The sequence below is a fragment of the Sarcophilus harrisii genome, chromosome 5, assembly GCF_902635505.1.
Source record: "Sarcophilus harrisii chromosome 5, mSarHar1.11, whole genome shotgun sequence".
Taxonomy (NCBI): Eukaryota; Metazoa; Chordata; class Mammalia; order Dasyuromorphia; family Dasyuridae; genus Sarcophilus; species Sarcophilus harrisii.
Window position 1 is genome coordinate 109,821,820 of NC_045430.1, and position 12,537 is coordinate 109,834,356.

At 35.2% G+C, this 12,537-nt stretch overlaps 1 protein-coding gene across 2 annotated transcripts in view; it reads right to left on the bottom strand.

The window, feature by feature from the left end:
• Positions 1-740: 740 nt before the first annotated feature.
• The window catches only part of A2M (alpha-2-macroglobulin), a 69,567-nt gene continuing 57,770 nt past the window's right edge, over positions 741-12,537 (bottom strand). For both annotated transcript variants that reach the window (XM_023504526.2, XM_012550705.3), the window contains exons 30-36: positions 9,011-9,229; positions 8,657-8,784; positions 8,161-8,251; positions 7,578-7,646; positions 6,321-6,423; positions 1,284-1,325; positions 741-908 (exon numbers count right to left, since the gene is read on the bottom strand). In XM_023504526.2, the coding sequence (XP_023360294.1) occupies positions 886-908; positions 1,284-1,325; positions 6,321-6,423; positions 7,578-7,646; positions 8,161-8,251; positions 8,657-8,784; positions 9,011-9,229 (675 nt within the window). In that variant the 3' untranslated portion in view covers positions 741-885. The remainder of the gene's footprint in view (positions 909-1,283; positions 1,326-6,320; positions 6,424-7,577; positions 7,647-8,160; positions 8,252-8,656; positions 8,785-9,010; positions 9,230-12,537) is intronic.

The window sequence follows — 12,537 nt, forward strand, 5'->3', positions numbered from 1 at the left end:
TCTTGAAATTCCTTCACTTTTCTAGTTTCCTTCCCCTTTTTGGAAGACTATCAAATCGTTTTGTCTGTTCAAACATATTTTTTTGGGGGGGTAGGGTGAAGAGATATTCCTAAGTACTCACCATAATCAGCATCTTATGATTTCCTTATCAAAGGGAATGGTGATGTTCAGAATTGATCACAATACTTTAGATGTGGTTTCACCAGGACAAATTACAGAGAAACATCACCCTACTCAGTTCCGAACACTCCACCTCTCTAAATGTAGCCTGATGATTGCATTTGGTTTGTGATATCACATTGTTGCCCTTGCAGCACTAAAGTTCTTAAATCTTTTTTCAAACATGTTGCTATTTTTCCTTCCCAGTCTTATGCCTATGTAGTTAAAATTTTTTTGAGCCATTGAGAAATTTACATTTAACTCTATTAAGTTTTATCCTATTTTCTTTGGCTCAATGTTCTAGCAGAATATGAAGTTCCCAAGTTGTTATTATTATCATCAAGTCCCCAATCCCCTTGATATGGAAGGGATAACAGTAAATATTTGAGAGAGGTAGAATTTGAACTCAGGTCTTACTAACTTTCACCTAGTTGCCTAACTATTTTCATTATTCTCCAAGGGCAAAGAGTATTCTTACACTATTCTTGTCTTTCTCCTCACCCTCTCCCAGTGTACAATTCTGGACACACATTTGGTCCTTAATATAGTGTTGGTGCAAGAATTAAAAAAAATAAGACCAATCATAGTTACTGACTCTATACACACATTTATTCAACAAGATTTTGGGGGTTTTTTTTGGTTTTGTCTTTGCTGAAAAAACAATATTATCTGGGTTAGGAGAGGTTGGAAACCAAAGCTTCTAAGTCTTGTGCTTGGATGTGGATCTTAAGCATTTTCTTCATTTTCATCTGTGAAGAGAAGAGAGAAATAAAAAAAGCCTTCCCTAAAGTTTCCAAAAAATCAAGTAACTTGCCCAGTTTAGATCTGCTTGCCTTAGAAGAAAACTTTTAACATGCTGTAGAGAGAAGTGTGACTCAGAGATATTTGCCACATTAAAAAGCATGAAGCTTGAGGGAAGGGGGAAGGAGGGAGAGATAAATCACTATAATCAGAGACACCTGGTCAGACTTAGACGCCCTCTCTCCAGCCAGCTCCACCTGTGCATATGGAAGGAGTGGGCTGCTGCTTATGAGACTTAAATGCTAATGGAGAGAGTAGATAAAAGAATTAAAAAGAACAAGAGTATAAACTACAAACATCTGGATACACCTTTAGTTTCTCACCTGTGCTGCAGGGAGCACGGTACTCAGCAACACTGTATTCATCTGAAAGAAACAAAAATGGTAAGGTTGAGAGAGAAGAGGATGGGGAACTGGAGACCATATCTTAAATATTTAATTTGCTTTGTGATGGGAAAAATGTAAAGTGACCTCACTATATTAGAGAGGAAATAATGTTCATTAAACCATTAAGTAACAGAAAAAATTAATAATACCTTCCTCTCCTTGGAAGCACCTCGAAACTTTCCTCTAAATTTGGCTATTCAATTTTAAGCTACTTAGAAAGCATTTCATTTTCTTAATGAAGCAGTTGGCTGACCTGTGGAGAGAGCACTGGGCTTGGAGTCAGCAAGGCCTGAGTTCAAATTCCACTTCAGATATTTATTGGCTGTGTGACTTTTAGCACACTGTTTACCTCAGTTTCCTCAAATGTAAAATGTCAATAATAATAGTACCAATCTGCCAGGAGTGTTGTAAGGATCAAATGAGATAATATTTATCTCTAGGTTGAACTATGTTCAGCTAGAATTAATTAGAATATATAATATATATAATATTATATATAATACACATTATATCACATATAATGCAATATACATGATATTATTATATAACTACATATAATGTCAATATTATATATATACATATATATAATTAGAATAGTAATTATTACCATAATAGCAATCATAGGCAGCATTAAGCTGTCACTTAGAATAAATACTCAGATCTAGTATACATGTGACAACAAAGTGGTAGCAGAATAAGGTTGTTCAAGCGAATTCAAGCCCATAATCCAGCAAACATGGCATCCTTCGGAGGCAAAGATAATGGGAAATCCAGGGAGAGAGAAAGGTAGGGTCTCAGGGTTGAGTCAGGACACAGTCATTATGTTCTACATAGCCCCAGAGGGCAGAAATAATAACAATGGGTAGAAATAATAAGTGGACAGATTTTGGCTTGAATAGAAAAAAATTTTAAACTATTAATTTTGTACAAAAAGGGAACAAGCTGTTTCAGTAAGTAATGACTCCTTTGTCACTCTGCAGAAGCTAGATGAACTTTTGTTCTATAAATAAAGCTATCTATCTTTGTGTTTGAATTACTGTCTTAATTTGTTAATCACCATATCATGTCCCTAGAACTTCTTTTCTTTTTTTCTTTCTTTCTCTTTTTTTTTTTTTTTTTTTTTGTGCAGCAATTGAGATTAAGTGACTTGCCCAGGTTCACACAGCTAATAAGTGTTAAATGTCTGTGGCTGGATTTGAACTCAGATACTCCTGACTTCAGGGCCAGTCCTCTATTCACTGTGCCCAGACTTATTTTCAAGCCTACACTGTAAACTTCTTGAAGGTGAATGTCAGCCTTACATTTCAATTCCATAAAGATTTGTATCATCATTATCATCACCACCACCACCACCATTATTTTCATCATCATAATCTCATTTTCATCTTTCCAGCTAGAAAAAGTCTTGGAACAAGTTGCTATATTATTATAACTCCTTCATATTCAATTTTTACACAGGTGGCTAACAATTACTTTTTGTAATTAAATACAAATATTAAGATGTAAGCTTTCCCCCATAGGCTGATGGAAAGCATCCCTGGTCTAATATCTGGTGATACTGGTATAACATCAAGTGACCAAAAAATAGGGAATATGTCACCCTCACCCTGTTCCATGTGATTTTGATGCCAGATTTTTAAAAAATGCAATTTTCCTCAAACACACAAGTCTTGTGACTTCCCCAGACAGATCTATATCTACATCTCCTTTGAATCTATGGAATATATGAAGCCAAAGAATATGTCCTTTTTGTACCATGTAGTGAGATTATGAATTATTTGGATTGGTGGCATTTATTCAAAATATTCCTCTTAAATTTTTTAATGGAGCAACATTAGGTCTGGGCAAAACAATCCTGACAACTATTTGTTGAGTCCCAGTGGTCCTCAAAGTGTAGTCCAAAGAATTGTTGGGGTCTCTGAAACCCTTTCAGAGGGTTTACAAATTCAAAATTATTTTTTATTTCTAACATAGTAAATAGCTATAAATATAACCCATGTGAACAAAAACTCTTTGAACAGATCCTTGATAGTTTTTTTAACAACATGAAGATACTGAGAACAAAAGTTTGAGAACCGCTGGTTCTGACAATGGTCTGGCTCTAGGGCCGTTTATAGGTTGAATTCCCAAGAGGTCAGTTTGTATTTTTATTGTGGAGATTTTCCATCTGCCAATCCACAAAACACTAAAGGCTTCTGATGGATTATTTTAGCCACCAGATCAGACCTTGCTAGTAATTTGGCACTTGTGAAACTTTTGTCACCTGCAGTGATGTTGCATGTTTTTGTTGTTCATTCATTTTTCAGTAATGTCTGACTTTGTGATTTGAGATTTTCTTGACAAAAATACTGAAATGATTTGCCATTTCCTCTCCAGCTCATTTTACAGATGAACAAATTGAGGCAACAGGATTAAGTGACTTGCCCAGGGATCATACAGCCAGTGAGTGTCTAAGGTTGGCTTTGAACTCAGGAAGGCGAATCTTCCTGGCACTACCTCCCTGCGGTGCCATCCCGGGGTGTCACATAGCTTTCCTATTTTACTCTCTACTTTACTCATCCAGTCTGGGCTCCTTCAACATAACCTTTCAGGAGTTGCTGGTAGCAATGACTTGGTTTGGGATCGTATACTAATCCCCCTATTTCTCTAAACAAGTGCACATGACAGCCATTTGTTCTATTTCAATATATTGCTGGCTGAATTCCAAAAGTATTTCTGTAGGTTTGGAGCCCATGAATCATGCTCTAAAAATATAAATTCTCTGTTCCTCTTTTTCAGCGTGGAAGTCTTCATCCTCCTAGACCTGCCTTGCAACGATGGGACTTTATGTTTTATTATACAAGGCAGTTAAGTAGTGCAATAGATAAGAGCACTGGACCTGGAGTCAGGAAGACCTGACTTTAGAACTGAGAGTAGAACTATGCTTTAGATATATCAACCTGGCCTTTATATGAAGGATGGTTTAGAGAGGAAGTGAGACTGAAAGAAAGGAAATGCATTTATTTATTAAAATTATTACATTATTTTATTAATTATTAAAATTTATAATATTTATTATGTTATTTTATGTATTTATTAACTAGGTGCCAGGGACTTAACAAATATTATTTCATCTGATCCTCACAACCACCCTGGAAGGGAGGTATTTTTATTATCCCCATTTTGCAGATGAGGAAACTGAGGTAGAAAAAATAAAAGTGGCTTGCCAAGTATCCCATAGTTAGTAAATGTCTGAAGTCATATTTGAATTCAGGTTTTCTTGACCCCAGGCCCAGCACTGTAAAAACCGTGACCAGGGGTGGGGAGATTAATTATGAGACTATTGAAATAGTCCAGGTGAGAGAAGGTTTTTAACTGAGGTAATTGCCATGTCAATAGAGAAAAAGCAACCAATGAAGGAGGAGAAATCAATAAGACTCAGCCACTTATTAAATATGAAGGCATGGGAACATGGAAGGGTCTTGGATGATGCTTATGAGCCAACCTACGTGACTAGAAAGATCACAATTTTATTTTAATTTAATATACATTTGTTAAGAGCTATCTATAAGGCAGGCAGGGTGCCTAAGTAGTTTAAAATTTTCTCTGTGGCCTTTTTTGTGTCTTGTGGAAAGAAAGCAACCCCATCATTGCAGCCAGAACCCTTTCTTTGCACTTAACCATCATGCATTTTAATTAGCTGATCTAACTTTGGGGACTTGGGATGCCCCGTACCTCTAGGACCCAAGGGAATGGCATATAACAAGCACCAAGCATATGTTGAATTTATGGCCTGTGGTGAACATTTGTTTTAAGACGTACAAAGTTCTTTGCTTTCAAATAACCCTATAGAACATCCCTATAAGGTTGGGAGGGCAAGTATCATCACCATTTTACAGCAGAGAAAACTATATCCGAAAAATCGAGGGACGAGGAAATGCCCAAGCCTGCCCCCACGCCATGTGTCCCCACTCTAAGGCCAGTGTTCTCTGCATGAGAATGCTGCCTTTTGGAATTTCTTGTAAAATCATAGGATTCCAAAACTTAGAGCAGGAAGGAATCTCAGAGGTCTTAAGTCCAATTCCTGAGGAAATTGGGGTCCAAAGGGTTGGAAATAAGGATGAACCAAGAAGAAATCAGGAAGTGGCAAGGGGAACCAGGAGAACAATTTACAAACTGAAAGCAATGATTTAAGGATGAACAACTTTGGGTTTTTGTTTTTGTTTTTTGAGACAACTGGGGTTAAGTGACCTGTTCAGGGTCACACAGCCAGTAAGTATTTAGTGTCTGAAGCTGGATTTGAACAGGATGGGTGCTCTATCTACTGCACCAGCTAGCTGTCCCCGGGATGAACAATTTTGAAAGACTTGAGAAATTTAATCAATACCATGACTATAAAGCATTCATGACTGAATACACTACCCAACTCCTGATAGAAAACAGAAACAGATACAGAGAATATCTAAATATCATCCTCCTGATGGACTGAGAGTACAGACTGAAACATTTTTTGAGACATGGACCATGTGTAAATTTGTTTTGTTTGGCTTGTCATGTTTGTAAAAGGAGTTTGTTTTTCCTGCTTTCTTAATTCAGGGGGAAGGATAAAGAGAGGAGAGGAAAAGATAAGGCAGATTTTTGTTTGAAAAAATAACATTTTTTAATTGCCATTTTTTCCCTTTTTGATCTGATTTTTCTTGTGTATCATGATAAATATGGAAATATGTTTACAAGAATTCCATATGCTTAACCTATTTCAAATTACTTGCTCTCTAGGGAAAAGAGGAGGAAGGGAAGGAGGAAGAAAAACTTGGAACACAAGGTTTTACAATGGTGAATGTTAAAAATTATCTTTGCATGTGTTTTGAAAAAAATTTTTTAAATGATTAAAAAATATAATTTGATAGACAAAAAACAAAGAAAAAGAGTGATTATAGAGGATCACAGAGATAGAAAGTTTAGTTTCTTTAGTGTTTTTAAGTCACACTCATTTACCTGTTTCATAGTAATCATAGATTTTCACCACAGCTGGCTTTAGGTCTTTTACTGGAATATCTTGGTTCACAGTGAAGGAAAAGGACAATGTCTGATTGGTCATCTAGAAGGGAAAACAGGTATAAGTAACAACAAGCAATGAAACCTTCTTTCCCCTGTTTTAGGCAAGATTATCCTTCCTCACTCTTCTTTTTTTTTTTTTTTTTTTTTTTTTTTTTTTTTTTGGTTACCTTATTTTGTTGTACAGACAAAAGTGAGAATGAAGAAATAGAAAAGAGAAGAGGTAAAGAGAGTAAAGAGGTATCAAGCTGGGATCATTGTTAGTTTGAAAGTTCAACTTCAAACAAGTTGACCGGTTATGTGGCCCTATATATGTACAAGATAAAATGGGTAATAGAATAGAATTTCAAACCATTAAACTTCTTGTAGTATGTTCTTTTCAATAAATGAGAAATTCCTCAAGCCGTCTTCTATTGATTCAATAATGATGAGAATAGCTGACATTTACACACACACAAACAGATCCCCAAGTCTAACTTCTTAATTGTACAGATCAAGAAAGTAAAATCCTGACAGGTTAAGAGATTTATTTCAGATTACACAGTTAAAGTAATAGATATTGCAGGTATTGCCTTCAATTATTTTCTTATTCTCCCAGAATATCCAGAATAGGGATGATCAATAATCTCTGTTGATTTATTAACTTTACTGTGTTCACATGACAGCAAACCTTGAGCTAAAAATGTGAAAAGGGTCAATCACCTGAATATTTCCAAATGTCATAATATTTGAATTGTATGAAAAAAGTCAATAATGTGACGAGACTGATTTTTGTTTAGCTTCTATAATCTGTCTTGTTTGCTTTAAAGTCACAAAAAAAATCTAGACAAATAAAATGTGGTTTTTTTCTCATATGGATGTTTCAGAATGGGGAACAAAGTCATATTGACTAACCCTTCTCTTGACTTCCCTTTTTCCTTGGTATTCTTAAAGTGATTCATATAACTAATAAGCTATTGGCCATTCTAGGAAGACTACTCTAATAAAAACTGGCCCAAGAAAATCAAATATCCTAATTTCAATATAAATCATTTTTCTGTAGACCTGAGAGAAATTTGAAATGTTATAAAAGAGAGGAGAAAATACCCTGTTTTAACATGGGTTATAGCAGAACATTCTCAATTAAACTAGAACAGATTTGATTTTTCTTATTTAAAGAGACTGTCCATCCTTAAAGTAAGGGTGAAGGATTCTCACCTTTTCCACATAAAGCAAGACATGATTGCTGCTCACTTCGGTTTTACTCAGGATACCAGATTTTACAAGCTGAGAAAAATGGGAGACATCACAAATGTTATTAAGTAGATGAAATTCCTGGAGACCACTAGGAAAATTAAGCAAAGAGTGAGAGTTGGATTCCTAAAAGAGGCTATGATGGGATATAAAATGGGTTTTATATGTGTAACATATATTGGATTGCTAGGGAAGGGGGTGGAGGGAAAAATCTGAAACACAAGGCTATGCAAGGGTCAATATTGAAAAATTATCCATGCATATGTTTTGAAAATAAAAAGCTTAAACCCCCAAAATAAATAAAATAAAATGGGTTTTATAGATTAGGACTATGCTACAAAAAGAATAAAAAGAAGAAAAGATAAAATAGGCTTTTTTTCTCTTGTAACCTCACCGTAATAAGCACAGTGCTGAATACAAATAATCCTTCTGGTTTTTTAGATCATTGTAGGTCTTAGATTCATAGTGATTTTCACTGGGTTTGGACAAGGATACAGTTTTAGGATGGGTCCCCAGATACAGTTTACTCTGTTTAAAATGTACATACCGCCCTCACGGTTGGTTTTGAAGGGATGAAACCTGATACCATCTTCACATCAATAATCACCATATTGGAGGCAGGACGACTTCCTTCATAACTATAGATGCATCGAAGAAAGGAATTAGGCTCTATAATTAGCTTCTAATTCTTTGGGGCCTAATTCAAATTCTGCTTCCTTCTGAAGTTTTTACTAAATTACCCTCACAAAACAGGCTTTTCTTTTTCTGCATCATTAAAAGCTTATGAAAAGAAACAGATCCCTTTCCCTCTCAGAAAATTTAAGTTGAAGACTATAAGTTATCATAGTACAGAACAGGGGCAAAGGTAGATGCAATATTGTTTCATTCTACACAATCAGTACTGTTCATGTTTGAGAATACACTGTTTTTCCAATAAGTTTAATTCAAGAGCTTCCTTTCTAGGTTAATGGCATATGATATTTTTGGTTTAATGAAGTAGTGGAGAGCTCTAAGAGTAAAAAGGTAAATTCAGAAGGTTTTACCTGGCATTAAATGAGATCTGGAAGGTTTTGTGGGCTTTTGCAGAATCACAGGTTGAAGGAATGGTCTGCACTAATAGGTGAAATGGAGATTCCATTTTCTGTACCTGGACATTGTATTTCAGAGATGTCTGTAGAACATTAAGAACAGGGTGAGTTTCTCTGCATTTAATAAATATAATAATAAATAAAATTAATAAAAATTTATATAAATTATTAAAAATAAAATTTTAAAATGAAATAAATATTTATTTCAGTATCATCTTCCATCAGCTCTTTTCATGACTTTCCATAAAGGGAATGAGCAGATCTCACAGGTAAGATTGATTCTCCCTACCCTATTCCTAGGAATCTCACCTTAAGGTACACACATCCTTCCCCGTTCACTCCTGCATTGTACACTCCAGGGACCGCTGGTAATGAGACTTGCTGTAGCAGTAAGCGGTTGGCAGAGTCCACTCGAAAGTTTTTAGAAAAGTCTTCAGAAGATTTGATAGTCACCACTGCAGGTTTCCCAAGTTTACTGTAAGTGACAGTTCCATATCGGGACAGGGCTTGGAGCGCAACCACTGTGTCCTAGAAGAGAGAAATGTGGGAGTCCTTAGTGGTGTAAACATTTGAAGGAATGGATGCCAGAGCCCCCAGGATAACTTTAGGTTATTTGCACTGCTGAACATTGATTCTTGAATAGCTTATAAAATATAGTCAGATTTGTAGTTCACATACTTATCTCAAGATTGAATTTCCCTGGAAGAATTTTTTTGGGGGTTTGTTTTGATTTTATTTATTTGTTTACTTATCTTATGCATTAAATATGTGATATTTTTATTTTCCTATTTCTGCCATTTTTATCTAACTCCCATCCCATATGTAGTATGATACTCTTTTCTCATCCTTCCATAAGTCCCCATAGGTGCATTGATTTTTTATCCTATAGCTAATGTTAAAAAAAAATCCATAAAAGAAAAAAAAAAAACGACAAAAAGAAGACATAGAAGTAAACAGAATGTTTTTGGAATTTGTTGTCATAAAGCAAATTTGTTTGGGGCCTGGATCTGTGAGTGCATTGTCATTGGGAACTCTTTGTGGGGAAATTTTCACTCCCAATTGTTAAGGAACAGGTCAATTCTCTGAAAGCCTCCACAGCTTTGGAACATAGCATCTGAAGGAGTTGCAAGGCAGCCTTTGCTGACACAGGTGTTGCAGACTGGGAATGAGATAAATTGGAGGCAGAGGAAAGAGGAGGGAGGTCAGACAACGCAATGGCCTCTAGGTCAGAGAAGGCAGAGAACAGCAACTGCCTCTCAGTCTCCTTGTATCATCCTCTCACAAGAGGAGATCCATTCTGGGTTGGATCTCCAGCAGCCACTGTCAGGTGGCTCCCATCAGTACTTGCAATTTATAATCTAAGATAGTGATAAAGGCCATTGAAAATGATTTATCCAGTCACATAGCCAATGGGTATCAGAGGTCTACTTCTTGATCTGCCTCTGAGAATAGTCATTCTGTTATACTTACTCAAAATTAATATGTACATTTTACAAGCACATTGCAAATAATTTGGAATCTAAAATAACATATTTTGAATTGTTTATTTTTATTAATGACTTTTGAATTTAGAATAATAATTTTTTAAAAGATAGTGAGAGACAAATTAAATGCTATATCTCTATGAAGGAAAGATAATTATGGAATTCTGTCTATGGATCTTATTACAAATTCTAAGCTACTTCATCAAAAATTGTGTTTTTGAAAAGCCAATTAAGGATGATTGTACTTAGAGAAAAATCACAAGAACAGTGTGAGTGCTTCTGTAGGGATCATGGGATTGGAATTTGATGAATGACACTAATGTCAAACACAAATTTAAATAGATCCCATACTGGCTTACAGAACCACAAAATAATATTATCTGTGTTGTATTATATATTATTTATTTTGTTACATATTTCCAAATTGTATTTTAATCTAGTTCAGGCTGTATTCAGGAGTTTTGCTTGCAGCCTATAGGCTGTTAGTTAGACTCCTGATTCAGGGTCTATTCCGAACTCTCTCAGAGGAGAATCTGATCTCAACACTTCATGGGAAAAAGTAAAATCATTTACTCTGAATGGTTCCTTTTCTCTCTTTCCTTATTCTCATATGACTTAGGCATCTCCATTCACCCTCTCCTTCTTTACTATCTCAGATGAAGATAATAAGGTTATCTCTCCCATCTTCTTGATCCTATTCTTCTCCAGCAGACTGCCCTTACTATTATTCCATTCTTTCTCTCTTTTCTTCAACTTATCAGAATTTCCCAGCTCCTTCCCCGAAGCCAAATATATATATCTTGTCTCCCTTATATTTAAAAAACTCTCACTTGATCCTACCAGTTCTGCTAGCTATTGTCTTATGTGTCTTCTCCTCCTCTTTGAGGCTAAATTCCTTCATTTTTTCTTTTCTTACTTTCTTTGAAATTTTGCAAGCATGATATTTGTAGAAATATGTATAGAAGAATTGCACATGTTATACTGGATTACTTGCCATCTAGGGAAGTGGATAGGGGGAAAGGAGGGAAAAAATTTAGAACACAAGATTTTGTAAGAGTGAATGCTGAAAATTATCCATGTATATATTTTGAAAATAAAAAGCTTTAATTAAAAAAAAAGAGGAAAAAAAAAAAGAAACCTTCTGCAATTTGCCTTTAGACTTCATCATTTACCTGAAACTGCTCTCTCCAAAGTTACCAAGGACATTACGAAGTTAATAGTCAATTAACCTTCATTTTTTGACCTCGCTATATCATCTTATCTCCTCTTCCTTAATTACTTTTTTCTCTGGTTCTCCTAACACTGTAATCTGCTGGTTCTTCTTTCTGTCCAATAGATCTTTCTCAGTCTTCTTTGCCTCGGTCTTCTTATTCATATTATCTCATTTGATTACCTCATGAGCTTCCATTGGGTTCAATGATTATACTGATGATTCTCAGATCTAAATATCTAATCTAGGTACTCACTTGAACTATAGACCCCCTTACTAACTAGGTATCTCAAACTCTATGTCCCATAGGTATCTCAAACAGCAATATCAATAGAGAATTCATTATCTTTTCCCCAAACTCTCCCCTCTTCCCAACTTTCTTATTATTATTGAGGGTTATCACTTTGACTCTTCATTCAAATTCATTCCACATATCCAAATAAGTTGCAAAATATTGTATTTCTTCCTCAACATCTCACATGCATTACATCTACTCTCCACTTATACAACCACACTTAGACCACACTTTCCTCATCTCTTGCCTGAACTATTATTATAATAATCTTCCAATTAATATTCCTACCTCAAGTTTCTTTCAACTCCTCTCCACCTTTTTTTCAGCTGCCAAGTGATGTTTCTAAAATATATGTCTTTGTATACATATATTGTATTTAACTTATACTTTAACATATTTAACATGTATTGGTCAACCTGCCATCTGGGAGAAGGGTTGGGGGGAAGGAGGGAAAAAGTTGGAACAAAAGGATTTGCAATTGTCAATGCTGAAAAATTACCTAATGCATATATTTGTAAATAAAAAGCTATTATATATATATATATATATATATATATATATATATATCTGACCATGTCATCCCTCTCTCCTAGTCAATAAGTTTCAATGGCTCCCTATTACCTCCAAGATCAAAGTCCTTTGACAAATGTCAAATGTCTTTGACATTTTTTCATAATTTTATCTCTTCCTACTTGTAGGACTTTTCACACCTATACTGATATATAAAGAATAGCAAGAAGGCTGTTTTGTGTCTTTTCTGGGGCTGTCCCTCCCATCTAGTATATTTGGCCTTCTCACCTCTGCCTCTTCATTTCTCTGACTTCCTTCAAAATTCAAATAAAATACT